The following is a 17,768-nucleotide window of genomic DNA, read 5'->3' on the forward strand; positions in this document are numbered from 1 at the left end:
GGTCGAGGGAGCGGGTGCTGACCAAGCTGCTGCTTTGTTTCGTAATAAAACCCTTGGTGTGAAACATTATTCGTTCCGCATCAGTTTCCCTTTAAGACTAGGTTATATAAGCATGTCCTCTCTCTGCAGATTAAAGGGTCCACTGTACATAAGCCTGTCCTCTTTCTGCCGATTAAAGGATCCAGTGTACATAAGCCTGTCCTCTTTCTGCAGATTAAAGGATCCAGTGTACATAAGCATGTGCTCTCTATACAGATTAAAGGGTCCAGTGTACATAAGCATGTCCTCTCTATACAGATTAAAGGGTCCAGTGTACATAAGCATGTCCTCTCTATGCAGACTATAGGGTCCAGCATACATAAGCTTGTCTACTCCCTGCAGATTAAAGTATCCAGTGTACATAAACTTGTCCTCTCTCTGCAGATTAAAGGCTCCAGTGTACATTGGCATATCCTCTCTCTGCAGATTAAAGGGTCAGGTGTACACAAGCTTGTGAAACATTTACAAACCTGACTGAATAACTTCACAAGGTCTTTGTCGGTGAGGTTATACACGATATTCACAACATCAGGCAGCAAGAACTTCATCAACAGACAGACATCACCCTTGAAGCCAGCTGGAAGTGGCAAGAGTTGTAGAGTCAGTGATCATAAACAAAGTCATACATAACAACTTAATGTGTATTGTTTGGAATTGCACTGTGAGTATATTGTCACAAAGAGATATCTCTCATTATCTACATGAAACCTTGACAAAAAATGCTTGGTACCAAATTAAAATCAGAAGTAATTAATCTGTTAATCTAACCTGGTACCTCCAACAAAGACAGTTTGTGAGTGAGTGAAGTTTTATCCAGTCATAGCAATATCCCAAAGGGATACAGAGAAAAGGACTCCAGCAAAAAGGACCCCCAAAAAAATCAAAAACCGAGAGAAAACGGTCTCTGTGCCTAGAGAACACAGTCAACATAATTGCACCAAGGCCAAGGGAGATTATATGATTACATACATTCTAAACAACACAGATTTACTTCAATGCAGATTGGCTTTTAAAATCTGATTGAATGGGGTTTAAGTTTTGATACCAATTGTGGTTTATCCTTTGAGGACTGATTGGTTGTTTCGATAGTTACAGTGAACAGACCAATTTGATTGATTGTGTGATTTTATGGGTAAGATTAGTCGGTGATAGAGAAAAAAGATAATGAAGTGGGGTTTATATTGCCAAACGGATTAGTAACTTTTGTTCTTGTAGTCCTGCCATGGTCCTCTGTATGATCTACCTTCAGCCTCTTTTCATGTTCTATTGTCACCTATAGTTTAAATGTTTTAATTCTAATTTCTAGTTATTAATTTATATCTGCAATAAACAAGTTGTGTTATTGTCCTTTGATGACAGGTGCCATGATACGCCTGAAATATAGCTGGTATGACTTACTATTCACAGTATAAGTAAACTTTTCATTACACTCCACTCCACAAATCCTTTCATCAGGTCGCATCAGGTATCCTTTGAGACTGACCAATCAGGACACAGCTTACCAAATTGCAAAAGTGGATAATCAAACATCACACATACCATGAACATTTTATCTCAAAAAGGTTTGTACTGAACGATTCCAAATGCTATTTAGTGTATGCTCGCTTCACAGTGCACATTACAACCATGACAATGGTGACTAAACAGTCGCTGAAAATAGTGTTTTTGGCAGTGTTCAAGGATGTTATCTTGTTAATGTAACAATGTCAACAGAAACCCCAAAGCACTTATACTTCTGGCCAAACAACTGTGTCATATGCTGATGTTTGTTTGTGGAGAGACCTATGTCACTGACCTGAATATTCTGATTGTCTGATTGGAGAAATCTGTTTAACCATCTCACATTTCATTGGACAGTCATGGGTCACTCAAAGGTTACCTGACGCGACCTTCTTCTAGGGTTTGTTAGACTCAGTGGTGAAGTGTAATGAATAACACTGAGACAAAGTTTACTTAGACTGTACTATTCAGATCACGATATCCAAATATCATGTATACTGACTGAGAAAACAGGTTACTAAAAGAATTACAAGATGATCTTATCCAATACTTTCAACCACTGAGTATTGATAACATATTCTCATGTTCATGTAACAATTAATTGTTGACGAGTGATGGCACAAGTCCGAGATAACCCTCTCCAGTCGGCTGCTGCTACTGTTGAGGAAGTAATGACAGTCGTGTATGATCTTGATCAGACAGCCGGCTCCCATTTCTACCACTTCAAGAGAGAATTGAAATCCTGTTATTTGATAGATAGGGTTCTTATATATTCTGGGTATCTCATTCGTAGATGTATTCACCATATCTATTGTCAATAACGAAAAATATGTCCAAAAAATATAGCATTATGATATGTATTGCATTGTTCAGGGATGAACGAATTAAGAGAGATTTGATGAGCATTGATTCTCTTAAGATGTAAAACTTAATACTTTGACATGACTATGTTATCATTATAGTTCCCTTCTTATTATGATACTGATTTTGTGACAAATACATGTAGTTTTCTGTTGTATGAAATGGCCATTTTCTCTTGGCCAAGAGGCTGTTTTCTCTAGCAGTGGTGGCCATTTTCTCTTGAGCCGTGTCTGTTTCCTTGAATTTTGTTTTAGCCACATTTACCCATTCCTCTAATACCCATTCCATCAATATCAATGGTGGCACTAGAAATGGGCTTCACACAGTCTTCACACAGTGTACCCACATAGGGAATACAACACTTCAACCACCTGGCTACCCTAACACTTCTAACAAAGACAGGGCCGACTGTTAGTGAAAATTACCATGACAAATTTGTGCTAACAACGTGCACAAAACACAGGCCCCCCTAAGTAATTGAAGGAATTACAGCAAATTTGAAGGAATTGCATCTCAAATGGATACAAACGCAGCCCACTCGCGAAACAATTGCAGCGATATCGGTAGTTTAGCGGCAATAATGGAAACACATCGGCCCTATCGGAAGCAATGTCGGTAATACTGGAAACACGCTCGGCCATCTTCGGAGATTTTTCGGTCGCGAGCGGAAACTCACGCAGCAAAACATGGCGTCGTTGGAAGAAACACCCGTCTCGGTGAGTTGTGTTTTTAGTTCCCACTATTACATTTTTATACCTATCCATCTTTGACAACCCGTGTTGAATGCGTTTAGGTATGAGGTGTTGTCGGGGCAATAGCTTATGTTTTTAGGAAAAGATAGTCACTCTAGAAGAGTGTCACAAGTCATGCCCCTGGAGGTTGTTTACATCTGAACATCGAAGTCGTGCCGATGATTACGAACGTGCGCTAGATATAACATCATTTTTTTGTAAAATGTGTTTAAATTTGTCAATTGCACTTCATAGAAAGAAAAATTATGGCTCATAAACTTCTTCATGGCGCACGTTCATGATGTTCGTAATCATCGGCACGACTTCGATGTTCAGGTGTAAACAATCTCCAGGGGCATGACTTGTGACACTGTTCTGCAGTGGCAATCTTTTCCTAAAAACATAAGCTATTGCCCCGACAACACCTCATACCTAAACGCATTCAACACGGGTTGTCAAAGATGGATAGGTATAAAAACGTAATAGTAGGAACGAAAAACACAACTCACCGAGACGGGTGTTTCTTCCAACGACGCCATGTTTTGCTGCGTGAGTTTCCGCTCGCGACCGAAAAATCTCCGAAGATGGCCGAGCGTGTTTCCAGTATTACCGACATTGCTTCCAATAGGGCCGATGTGTTTCTGTTATTACCGCTAAACTACCGATATCGCTGCAATTGTTTCGCTAGTGGGCTGCGTTTGTATCCATTTGAGATGCAATTCCTTCAAATTTGCTGTAATTCCTTCAATTACTTAGGGGGGCCTGAAACATGCATGTCAACAATATTTGACAGTTAGGAAAACTGGTCTTCCTTAATATATGTCAGAAAATTTCTTTTTGTCTGTCATGTTTGTGTCATGCAGCTGAGCTAAAGGAATGAAGGCTGGGTAAATCAAAAGATACAAATATAGTTACGTGAATGATGAAATAGAAAACAAATAAAAAATGATCCACATGACATAACTCAGTCACCTGATAAAAGGTCAAAAACTGAACATGATGTCTCATTGGTCAATGACATAATTACAAGGAACAAAACATGTCTAAAGCATGTGTGAAAGTTTAACCATAATGCCTTGAAAACAGTTTAGATAATCTGTATCAACTTACTGCCACCATTTCCCGTCTTCAGGAAGTCAGACACAATGGCGGTCTTGCCAGCACTGGTATCTTCGTCAGATAACTTTGCACAGAGACAACGGAACTGTCGGAATGAGTTGTCTGCCTTCACATTAGCATCTGAAATTTAGTGAAGCATGTCAGTTAATCTCAAAGCTCGCTTAAAGAACAGTAGTGAGTGAGTGGGTGAGTATCAAGCCTTGTGTACGGAACAGTAGTGAGTCAATCAGTGGGTGAGTATCAAGCCCTGTGTAAGGAACAGTAGTGAGTCATTGAGTGGTTGAGTATCAAGCCTTGTGTAAGGAACAGTAGTGAGTCAATCAGTGGGTGAGTATCAAGCTTTGTGTAAGGAACAGTAGTGAGTGGGTGAGTATCAGATTGAGTGTTTTACACCACTCTTAGCAATATTCCATCAATATCACAGCGGGGGACACTAGAAATGGGCTTCACATATTGTACCTATGTGGGGAATCAAACCTAGGTCTTCAGAATGATGAGCTGATGCTTTAACAACTATGCTACCCCACTGCCTCTGAGAGAGTATCAGTGCTTGTATAAGGTACTGTATTGAGTGGGTGAGTATCAGAGCTTGTACAAGGAACAGTAGTGAATGAGTAGGTGAGTATCGGAGCTTTTATGAAGATCTGTAGTGAGTGAATGGGTGGGTGTCAGAGTCTGTATAAGGAACTGTAGTGAGTTAGTGGGTGAGTATCTGAGCTTGTATAAGGAACTGTACTGAATGTGTGGGTGAGTATCTGAACTTGTATGAGAAACTGTAGTGAGTGAGTGGGTATCAGAGCTTGTATATGGAACTGTAGTGAGTGAGTGGGTGAGTATGAGAGCTTGTATATGGAACTGTAGTGAGTGGGTGGGTGAATATCTGAACTTGTATGAGGAACTGTAGTGAGTGAGTGGGTATCAGAGCTTGTATATGGAACTGTAGTGAGTGAGTGGGTGAGTATGAGAGCTTGTATATGGAACTGTAGTGAGTGGGTGGGTGAGTATCAGAGCCTGTACAAGGAACTGTAGTGAGTGGATGGGTGGGTGGGTGAGTATGAGAGCTTGTATAAGGAACTGTAGTGGGTGAGTGAGTGAGTGAGTATGAGAGCTTGTATAAGGAACTGTAGTGAGTGAGTGAGAGTCAGGGCTTGTATCAGGAAATGGTGTGAATGGGTGAGTATCAAAGACTGTGTTAGGAACTGTGAGCATCAAAGATTGTGTTAGGAACTGTAGTGAGTCAGTAGGTGAGTATCAGAACTTGTATAAAGAACTGGATTGACTGACTGAATGAGCTGGTGGTTGGGTGTGTATCTGCTTGTAGAAGCAACAGCAGTGAATGTTCTAAGCATATACAACTCAAAAGTTAAACATTTGTCAGTAATTAAGGAACAGAATGGTCTCTAGGCAAGATCTAAATGCAGCTGCATTGTGCAATCTTCGCAGATTGTGAAGTAGATCCTTATAACTGCTTTTCATTAGTACTTCTCCACCCATAAATTCTGTACTTTTGGTTCCCACCATCCCAATAAATAGCCCACCATGTTTAATCTCTTCTTGAAATGTTTTGTACATAGAAATCACTGAAATTCTGCGTTGGTAAATAGGCTGGGCTATCTATATAGATCACAGAGATCATTGACTGTTAAAAAAGTATTGATCTACTATCAATAAAAATAGGAAAACTAATTTCCACAAAAATTGCAAAAGAGTTTGAATGATGGTAACATATTTCAATACAATATTAAGAGGTGATACTGCAGCAATATCCCAGCTATATGGCACTGGTCTGTAAATAAAATCAATCAAAAATCTCCAATTTTGAAAGAAAACAACAGATGGGTTATCTCACACTTGAACCATCACTGCAGTTTCTGATCATCAACTAAAAATCTCTAATTTTGATCCACCCCCAAAAGATTGATTATCTCACAATTATGTCTTGAACCATGTATAGCATGATATACAACATGACTCACCACTGATGAGTTTCAGAATGGTCTTCCTATCATCCTTTTTAAGGTAACCCATCCCAAACACATCATCAGGACACTTGATCTTCTTGTCCCTTGGTTTGTCCTCATCAAACTTCTTAAACATGCATGTAGCATGGTACCAATAGGTCAGATCATCCCAGCCACGATTATCCTCATCGTAATAGTTGGGAACAGACTGACCAATTCTTAATGCTTTCTTGTCAATATACTTGCGACAATGTCTACAAAGGGATCTAGCGGATATTGCATAGTTGACAGTGAAAGCAAGTTCAGTCATGGTGAAGTCAGGACAGAATACTAAAACTGCAGCTGAATCTCAGCGAAATGAGATGAACACTATCAGAGAGAATTTATTGCTGCGGAAACGGAAACTGAAAACTGATGCATGGTCAAAGCAGTATGGGAGGATCTGATAAGAAGGTTGGTGTGACTTGGTTGAGGAAACTGATCCTGGATGGCCCTCTGATCATTCACTCTGTCTTCATCTGAAATATATGAAAAAAGAGAAGCTAATATTAGCTAGATATTTTTATGGAACTGAGACAGATGGGGTGGCACTGTACTCTAAGGTGCAGAAACCTACAGTCATGGTTTCCAATCCTATCTGACTGTTCACTTGCAAACAGTTGTTGCTGTGTACCAGTTATAGCCATTATATCAGTATCACACATGCGCAGTTCTGGTAAATTACAATTCCAGTATTCCCTTCCCACAGTACTTGACAACAATAAAAGACAGCAAAAGACAGTAAGTAACATAAGAGAAAAATTAAAGATAAAGTTATGAACCCTAGAAAAAAAACAACTTCATTGGGGGATGTCCTACGACCTATATAATTGTAAGTTCAAGCTCACTAAGCATTAATTGTTCCAATCCTTATCAATCTAATGTAAAATAAACACTCAAATAGTCACACAAACAATTAATCTAGGTTACTGCATGATATAAATATACATTATTTCACGAATGGCAAGAGAAATTTGGAATGCTGATAACTATTACTGTTAGTTGTGAGAAAACATCAGTTTATACTGTGATGATTCCCTTCTGCTGTGTTTCATAAGAACATGATCAGCGGTAGTGAATGAGTTAGGCACAAGAGTTTATTAACAAGAGTTAATAAGTATCATAACTGATTCTGTGTCATTAATATAACGGACAGTGGAGAAATTTTAGAAACTACCACTAAAATACGGTGCTACCTGTTCACTAGCCAGTACAGTCACTTCCATGTCTGTCACTATAAAGTATAATGCCTTATGGTCAAGTGTTCAATGTCAAAGAAGTTCACAACTCTGAGGTGGATGTGGGGAAGCCTAATGGTTAAAGCGTCCGCTCACATGGGTTGGATTTCCCACATGGATACAATGTGTGAATCCCATTTTTGGTGTCTCAATAAAAATGGGAGATCTTCAACCTGAGGAAATCTAGACTTAACTTCAAAAGGCATTTAGCATTGCTGGGAGGGATTGTCAGTAGGGTAACTAATGTAATTCAGGGACTGGGAGACAGACTACTCCTTCAGTAGTTTCTTCTGCCTTTGAACTCCTCTTGAACCAGCCTCCTCTTGCACAAGACCCTAGAACATCTATGTGGGTTATCATCTAAGTGGATTTCAGTGGGTAATTTGTTAATTAAGTACATATATTGCTGATATTTTAAAGCAACAGTATCTGGGGCAGAGATGAGGGGAAGGGGAACCCTATTGAGAGAAAAAATGGTAGGGTGCACACTTAATATTAACAAAATTTCAGGAGCATGGAGGGGAGGAGCCCACCCTCCTCTGGATCCGCCTACGAGAATATTTATTTTATCTCAATCATATACCTATCTTAAATAATATAAATCTTATACCTACCAACACAGAAATGAGCTATATGTCTACCTAGCCTTACTGTAATATGTTTGTTTTTCGTACATACGAAGAAAAACGGTCCTAAACTCACTTCTTTATCAACATTGTGTAGTCTCAGTCTGTAACTTGTTTACATAATGCGCGCATGCGTCATTAATCCGTTTTATTTCGGATAGTTCTGCCGTACTGGTGTGTGCTTGTGTGCTTCGAGGACGAGGTGGAAGTCGAGGGTTACCCATATGGGCCATATACTTTGCATGCCAAATCTTTAATGGGGCCCAGATTCGATTCGATTAAATATGAGAGGGTATGGGTTTGTTGATAATACGGAAGATCCTAATATTTTGTACAGGTATTTATGTAAATTGTAATTGAGGAAGTGTCAAACGTAGATCTCTACACCTGCCAGGACTTGTGTGCGAGATTCCGTTACTATGGGTAGATCTACAGGTCCGGTTTCACGAGAACGGTCTCTGCATGACTTTAGATATCTTACCTCAAGTGGGCCTGATCCGTTGAGAATACTCCACGTGTGAATCGTCTTAAGACTATCACATATCATGTTTGCATTTCGTCTATCACAGATATCACCAGTTGAACCAATCAAAACACTGAAACTAGTTTACTTCCGCCTTTGAACTCAACCACGCCCTCTGTGAAATTGCTACTGGTAGAAGCGACACAATGAACCGTTGGAACTACTGTTAGTGACACTTTAGAAGCTGCATGGGAATTGCAATATAGACACACTTTATCGGTTACAATTGCTTTATTTCGTCAGTCTGACTATGCTGCCGGAAGGAAATCGTAATTAGCGGCTTAAAATAGCAAGTTCCAATCTGATTCTTTACAGACGACTTTATGGATATGTACTTCTTGTACCATTGTCAAGCACTCACGAAATTAAGAAGTGACAAGGTACAAGAATCAGTATTGAAACGTCGCACTCACGAAATATAGAAATTGTTATCTATAAAGTTTGTCCACAATTAATCCGATAAAACTGGCGATCTCAAACCGCTAGTTACAACTCACCCACATACCCAGTCTAGTTTCCACATTATGTTCAAAACTTATGCATTTCTTCTGCCACACACAAAAAAACAAAACAGATAAGATGTCACATGACCACCCTACTCTCAGGACGACTCTAATTAAAGTCCAAATAGCATGAGTAGATCTCCAAGATTATGCATAATTTATTTCGGTATGTGTGGTCTTTTTTGCACGTGAGGTCATATGAAGTGAATTTCGTCAGGGAAAATGAAGTTTGAAACGTACATGTCAGTACTGAAATTCCTGACATCATGTTTCTGGCTATGTAGCAATACAGTATCATTATCAGACAAGTGCGTGTGTTTTGTTTACATTATGCTTATGTTTACATTTGAACTCCTCAAGGGCAATTTGTTTATCCCTGCAGTCTCTAAGAGTTTACAAGAGTTCGGTTCCTCCCCGGTGCAGGAAATGGGGTTTAGGTTCATTAATTAATCGATTGTTTAATTAACCCCACATTTAGTATCCCAGGTGTATGGCGGCGGTTTGCAAATAATCAAGCGTCTACCGGAAAATCCAGTGATCAACAGCATGAGCATCGACCTACACAACAGGGATACGAGGACATGTCAACCATCATCAGCGAGCCTGAGCACCCGAGACAAGCATGGGTTGCTGAAGACCACTTCCAACCAGGATCGGAGGTTAAAGAAATATATAAACCTATGTTTTGCATTTGACGTAGTCTATCTGTATTTTTTATACCTCTGGTGTCAAGTTCGCCGCTGTAACTGACAGTGGCGTCAACAACTTAGGCCAGCCATCATACGTGAAGAAATAACAAGGCAATGTAGATTAGAGAATATGCAGATATTTCAAATTTTGTAAAATAAGAGACCCTTAAATGGGTGATATTTTATTACACAATGATATCTTGTAATGCTTCAATGACGTCTTGATTTCTCATTACTTGACTGTGGTCGACGAAATCAATATACACAGTTTGTGAGGTGTTATGGATCAGGGCCTTCTTTCACAAAGCACTAGGGTATCCTTAGAGCAGTGTTAAAGAATGGAAGTTACGATTAACGTTAGTAAAGGTCGCTTCGTGAAAGAAGCCCCAGTTCTGTAAGCCACTCTTCTGTGAAATATTGGGGCGTCCGCTCGACACGCTGAAGACACGTTTGATTGCCTACACGTGTACTGTGTGTTAAGCCCACCTCTGGTGTTCCCGCAGTCATATTGCCGGAATGGGTGCTAAAAGCTGCGTAAAACCATACACTAACTCATATGAATTATTGCGTTAAAACATAAACACACAAGTTAACACACAACTGCTTACAAACTGCTCTGCGTACCTTCAAGTGCATGACTGGTATCTTTTCGGGCGCTGTGGGATAAACTAGTGGTAAAAGCACCCGCACCTCCCCTGAAGACTAGGTTTCTGTTCCCCACATATGGACAATGAAAAACCCATTTCTTGTGTCCTCCACCGTGATGTACTTTTGGGATATTGCTGAAAGCTACATAAAACCACACTCACAAGTTCCTTTTCAAATACCGATTCGACACTTTGGCTACAGGCGGTCGTGGTGCTGAATATAGGCATAAGGAGCTTCAAAGAAGTCTACGTGTATCAATATAAAGACATTAGGACAGCATCATGGGATACCTGAGTGCTGTGGTGAATATCTATATATTGAATTAAAGTTGTACTGCAACCACTTTTGTAATTTACGAGATCGTATTCAATTTTGGTCAAACTGCCGAAAAAAGGTTGTCTGTACGAGAATTTGTTCCTCTCACGTTCTCTGGTATGTTTACCCTCGGATGTAACTGAAACTTTCTCATAAGGTCATTTGTTATTTGTTACTGACCAAGCAGTCAGCAATATTTAAGCAATAATACGGCGGTATGTATAAAAAGTGGAATCCGGAACAGACAATCCACTGATTGCCATCATAAGCATCGATCTACGAAATTTGGACGCGATAGCATGTGTCAGCCATCCGATCCCTTTAGTAGCCTCTTACGGCAAACATGAATGTTAAAGAATAATTTTAGTCCACGATATTCACGGGTTAAACGTGATGAATTCCATTCGTGAATACCATTACTTCTAAACTTGACCTGTTCATTCGTTTTCAGTGTTTTTGTCCTTTTAATTTAAGTTTAGAGTTCCGATAAGTCTCCACTATACCCTGAACGCATCTACGGCTCTGCCAGATAAATTTATTACCTCCCTTGACTGTCTTTTGATCCAATCAGGTGTCTACGCTGGGAAGTTGAGCGAACCAATCACAACTCACTTTCGTTTTTTGAATTATCTAACCGATTATACTTGGCTACAGAAACAATGCAGAGGTTGAAGGAGTTCTTGCATATGTTATTTTAAAGTTTCGGACCTGTCAATTTGTTTGTATGATTTCCCTAAAATCTGAGTCGCACTGCGAGCAAACCTTCGCAGTTGCGACCGCTACCTGTGCTGACACTGGCAAGCTCGGTTATAACGGCGGCCTAGCTGATTGGCTACTGTGAGAAGACAGAGCCAGCAAAGAGAGGTAACAAATTTATCTGGCAGAGCCGTAGATGCGCCCAGGGTGTATTGGAGACTTATCGGAACGTATACCCTGGAGAAATCGAGGATGCAAGTACTTTAGCTCCGTAACTTCTCAGAGCGCACCAGTCACTAGCTTAATGTATGCAGATCAATCTACTTAAGTGTAAACTGAACAACATACACACATAATCAAGTATTCTGTCCATAACAGTTGTCCTCTTAAGGTGAGTTGGGTTTAAACTGCAGGGAACAGTAAAACAGTTAAACAGAGCCTGCTAGCTTTATTGAGGGAGAACACACCAAAATGAAGCCTCTCAAAAACCTTGCAGTGTAATGGTTTGGTACAGAAAAAAAGGAGTTAGGGTGAATATGGATGAAACCATGATCACAGGTCTATGCTGCACTCAAAGGATACAACTCCTCATAACTGCACCACTTTTCACGGAACCACCCCCTGCACCTCAAAACATAATGCTCAGGGACTAGATTTTCAAAGCTCTCGTAGTGCTAAGATAGTTGTAAGTTAATGTTTATGCATGTTACTTGCAACTATCCTAACGGTAAGAGAGCTTAAAAAATCTTGGCCCTGGTCTTTAATACAGCCAACCAAAAGTTGAATTGATGCTTGTCTTAACATTTTCCAAGTAACCATATTCTCTCGTCTCAGGATATCTGAACAGATTACACTTAATCGTCTTGTATTCAAGAGGGTCATGAATCATACTTTTGTCTCATTTATCCATCATTACCTGGTAGAAACTCCCACACAGCATGGGTTGTATTCTAAGTCAGTGCACACCTATGAAACTGCCTTGACAGATGCACCTTGTGCAAATATCCATATATCAGCCAAGAGAAATAGTGTCATTACAAGCAACAAACACAGAATTATTCAACATATTTATTAATAACACTGACAAAATACAAGCATATTCAACATGAAAATATCAGTGTGAAATATAAGCATAACAACAGATTCAATCATTTTGCTGTTTGAAAAAAAGAACAAACCTGATTAAATAGATCATGTCATGAACTGGTCTGATGGATTTACATGAAAAAGTAAAATGATCGCAATAGCTTGCACTGGATTACACTTGGGTCTAAAACAGACAATGTTTAACTAAGATCAACACATAATACTGTAAGCTAAAATATACTCATAAAACTAGGGCAGGGAGTAGCTTCTACATCAATACTGAATCCTAAAGCCCTACATATCTCTTTCATAGATACAGTCTGTTTAGGTTCAAATGAGAACGATGAATGAATAAAGAACCCAAAATATGTGCACAAAACATGAAAAAGCCACATGGTCCTGAAATCTCTGTACCTAACATGAAGTGACATCTGACATTATCTAGCCTCATGTAAGAATGTAGAGTTTTGATTGGTCCATGTGACTTGATAAAATACCATGTACATCCATCACGATCCGCCAGCGGGAGTATACGACTTTTATACTCCCGCTGCAAAAGTCGTATCATCCCGCTACGCCTCGGTTATGACGCAAGAAGTGAGAAAAGCATGCATCGACAAGCCTTTAGTGACGTGTGGTGCATTGAGGTCAAAAGATCAGCTAGTGTCAACATGGCAGCAAGTCAATTCGATGCATGTTGTTTCGTTTTGATTTAGTGAAAACATTCAGCTAGAAACACCAGCCATTTGTCACCCCATCTGTGATGTGCATGAAAATAGAATAGCACTGTATGATAGTTTGACCATGTGTCGTATTTATGTTTTGTCTACATATCCTTATTTCAACATAGTTAATCATTCATCCTCACCTTGGGACTGGTCAACTTATTGTATCTGTTGTACACTGCAATGTAATGATGTGTGATGCTGCAGTCAGTAACATTCCATTACTATGGCCACAGTATAATTGAACTGGAGCAGATGAACTAGTGACTGATAATATGAGCAAGGTTTTCTGGTCAGAGGGTATGATGACATACAATCAGCCAAGTCCTAGACTTGGCCTGAGTCTGGATCCCACCCATTAAGTTACTTGGCATGTAAATATGTGTTGCTAGGAACTCATTCAAACCCTGTATTTCCAATATATATGCTTATCTCCCAGGAAGCTTCATTTGATACTGTTGGAGTTTCGGATTATGAAGCAAAACGTTATCATTCAGATGTGTGTGCGTCAGAGCGAGGGAGCGAGCAGTATTCCATGTTTCAAATGCGAGCAAATCTTCGTGCAATCACACCCTCTAATAATTTTTGTGAAACAGTGAGAATGAGTGAGTTTGGTTTTGCTCCAGGTTTAGCAATATTCCAACCAGGGACATCAGAAATGGGTGTCACACACTGTACCCAGTGGGGAACTGAACCAGGTTTTCAGCATGACAAGCCACTGCATTAACCACTGGGCTACCCTGCCACTCCAAAAGCATGATGAAATGAAACTCACCCACTCCTGTGGATGTAAATAAGATTGTCTGAATGCTCAACTGAGGTCTGAGTATTACACAACATGACAGTCCAACTCTGGTATCTAAGATTCTTTCCATGAATAATATATGAAGGAAGCTAGTGAGTTGGGTTTTATGCTGCTTTTAGCAATATCATAGAAAAGCATGCAAATGCTTGGCTACCCAACTGCCTTGAGGCACGTATCAAAGACCTTAAATGCATGAGAAAGAATGGAAGCACTGTCCATAATTAGGGCAGCTACAGCTATAGTCCGTTTGGTTCGATGAATTGCAGTCTAGCTAAAAAAATACTAAACATACAATTTTCAATGAAAGTCTGATTATAATCAAAACATCAGACCAACTCTATAGCATTTTGCAGACTTTTTGTCCTAAAATGTGGACAGAGTTCACCGTTTGTGAAGTGCAAAGAAAGGGACAGTTAGGTGTTCGAGAAGCACATGCACAAGTGCTGATAAAGTTATTTATTCATTAACCTCTGCTGTCTCTGTCTATGCCCAGCTGGCTGTCCCTTTCTCTGCCTTCTCCCATTGTAAGAAATAGTGAACTGTGTCAATACTTTAATCATGAATTGTTAAACAACTCAGAATGCAATTCCTATGTCCGCTGTTGAGCCACACGGACTATACCACTAGTCCCCGAACAGGTTTTCTTACAACATGATTTAAAATGAGGCGACCCACATTACAAGAAATAACAAGTCAATTCATGCTGAAGTAGTTTTGATTAAACAAAAATTAAAAATATCCATGTAAGGCTAACTATAACCAGCATAGTGTCCCTGGAATAGGTATGTTTAAACTTTGTTTAAAATGAGGCTACATACACATGACAACAAAGAGCCCTTAATAAAGTACTGAAGAAAAGAAGGCATGGTTTGATTTCAGAGTGATAAATATCCATTACCTGGGCAACTACAGTCAGCATAGCGTCCCTGAACAGAGATCCTAATATTCCTGCATAGCAGAGTCTATCCTGCCATAACTACGAAATATGAAAACAGAAAACATTATTCACAAATCTCAATATCAAGTACACATTTAAGGCACAAAATAAGTCAGAGTGTTGGTACAAACAAAACACTAACAGTCATTGCTTCCATAAACAAACCAAGTTAGGAATGACTGTCTGATAACATATCTGCCAATGTAAAATCAAGGAATTTCCTTTTGTATATATATCAAAACTGAAGTACATGTAATACAATATTCTGCCACAAGACCAACAACAGTATTTTCTCAGTGATCTCAATTAGGGCTCCAACCCTGGTCATGATGAGCACACAATAACTAGACAGTAATGACATTATTCAACCAGATACATATGGATCCTATAAAGTGAATTTGTAAAAGCAGAAACTACATCTAGTTCTGAACATGGGAACATACAGAACAAGCTATACACTTAAGTAACTTGTAATATATATAATGGTAATATATCAGATTAAAACCTGTTTTAAGATGTGTCACTGTAGTGTTATTTTGTACAAAACAGGCTAAAACTGATGCTAAATCTGACAAAGTACTGTGCCCAAGGATCACATAGTGCACAAAATGTTTTAAATTTCTGGGTCCTGATCACAAGGCATTCATAACATTATGACCTGTCATAATTCTATAGTTTACCTTTGGCTTATGTTGCAGCACTACAAACACTTTGTGGATCAGGACCCAGAACTTAAAACAAAGTGAATTAAGTGAGCGGATATATATTTTTACGTCGCTTTTAGCAATATTCCAACGATATCACAGCAAGGGACCAGAAATGGGCTTCATGCATTGTACCTATGTGTGAAATTGAACCCAGATCTTCAGCATGATGAGTAATCACTTTAACCACTTGGCTACCCCACTGCCCTGAATGAGATGGTTTAACTTTCTGTATTGCAGCTATGTCATGGCTAGCAAACTTCATGTGGGTTGAAAAGAATTTCATATCTGAAACTGACCTCTTTGAAGAACACGTCAGCAGCTGATAGAACAAGGAATATAATCTGGGCTTGAAACAAAGATTCTGAATTGCCTAAGGGGCACAGCTCTGCACAGGTTGTGGACAGCTCATCCACCCCTTTTCCCAATTCTTGTAAAAGATAGGCTGATGTGTGCTGGTGATGACAATGACAATGATTTGGATATTTCAAGTGCAACTCTAACAAAATGCTTAATTTGTGTACTGGTAATGACATTTTCACATTTGTGCACAGCTGTCGACCCTCGTTAAGACCAGTAACACAATAACATTACATACTGTAGTCACATTCACAACTCACATTCCAAATGTATTCGTTTATACCAATACACAAATTTTATACATCACCAAAAAAAAGAAAAAAAAGCCAAATGGGCAATTGAAGAGAAAGTTTAAATGCAAAGCAGAAGGATAAAGCAACATGCATATGGAACTGTACTTCTGGAATGTGTCGTGACTGCAAACTGAAACAACATTCTTTTCACCGTGTTAACACAAAACTCAAAGCTTTATTGAGAATGTTGCAATAAAACATTGAAGGACTGGTCTCGAACAAATGAGCAAAATTCATAAATTGTATAAACAAATTGATTTCTTAAGATCAGTAGGGCCATGTCAAAAGTTCATTTCAGAAAAAATACCATGGTAGAACTAAGTTATATGCTGGACAAAAAAAGTTTGGCAATATGAATCTTTTTGCTATTATTTTTGTGATGAGTAAATATAATTTAAAGCTTTCTGCAATATTCCAGCAGTTTCTTAGCAAGACACCACAACTGAGGAATGAAATGTGCACTAGGTGTGGCATGTAAACTGTGAAACAGCTAACAGGCTACTCCTCCAACACAAGTTTCTTAAAACATGTATGGTGTATAAAATTATTCTCTCCCTAACTTTCTTGCCACAGTATATTCTGTACCTGAAACAATGAGAGAAAATGGACAGAACCCAAGTTCACATGTTCCATCAACAACAAGCATTTGTCTCTTAGGTGACATAATCCCCTGCCACAACTTAATATCAACCACTCTTGATATCTTGCTTTGCAGCTGTTTAAACACACAAATACTTTGAAGACTCACTTTGACCTTGATATGAATGTCATGGTGTATGAAATATGCCAAAAACAGCTGTAAAGAAAGTCTACATGCAATTTAACTTGCTGAAAAAATTATGTGAAGGTCACCAAAACTGACTTGGTGAGCTACTCATGCTGAATCTGCAGTGAATGTTGAGCATTTTGAATAATCCTTGCACAACAAACAGTTAACTCTGAATCCAGTAAATATGCTAGTGGTTTCAGTCTGATGTACTGTCAGGCTTCTACACAGGCCTAGGGGCATAGAGGCGGGTGTGTCCAGTACATATACTGGTGGGTTCAATCTGATGTACTGTCAGGGTTCTACACAGGTCCCTAGGGTACTGAAGTGAGTGTGTCCATTACATATACTGGTGGGTTCAATCTGATGTAAGTCAGGGTTCTACACAGGTCCCAGGGATACAGAGGTGGGTGTGTCCATTACATATACTGGTGGGTTCAATCTGATGTAAAGTCAGGGTTCTACACAGGTCCCAGGGATACAGAGGTGGGTGTGTCCATTACATATACTGGTGGGTTCAATCTGATGTAAAGTCAGGGTTCTACACAGGTCCCAGGGATACAGAGGTGGGTGTGTCCAAAAAATAACTAAGATGCTTACAACC

At 39.3% G+C, this 17,768-nt stretch overlaps 1 protein-coding gene across 3 annotated transcripts in view; it reads right to left on the reverse strand.

The window, feature by feature from the left end:
- Positions 1-8,712, reverse strand: part of LOC137268856 (DNA ligase 3-like) — a 37,209-nt gene extending 28,497 nt beyond the window's left edge. Inside the window, exons 1-4 of one of the 3 annotated variants that reach the window (XM_067803430.1) lie at positions 8,596-8,712; positions 6,227-6,729; positions 4,242-4,370; positions 510-616 (exon numbers count right to left, since the gene is read on the reverse strand). In XM_067803430.1, the coding sequence (XP_067659531.1) occupies positions 510-616; positions 4,242-4,370; positions 6,227-6,521 (531 nt within the window). In that variant the 5' untranslated portion in view covers positions 6,522-6,729; positions 8,596-8,712. Of the gene's footprint in view, positions 1-509; positions 617-4,241; positions 4,371-6,226; positions 6,730-8,190; positions 8,260-8,595 lie in introns of those variants that run through there. The other 2 variants (XM_067803431.1, XM_067803432.1) reach the window with 2 other exon arrangements.
- Between the last annotated feature and the right edge of the window lie 9,056 nt (positions 8,713-17,768).

Source organism: Haliotis asinina, chromosome 16, assembly GCF_037392515.1.
Source record: "Haliotis asinina isolate JCU_RB_2024 chromosome 16, JCU_Hal_asi_v2, whole genome shotgun sequence".
Classification (NCBI taxonomy): domain Eukaryota; kingdom Metazoa; phylum Mollusca; class Gastropoda; order Lepetellida; family Haliotidae; genus Haliotis; species Haliotis asinina.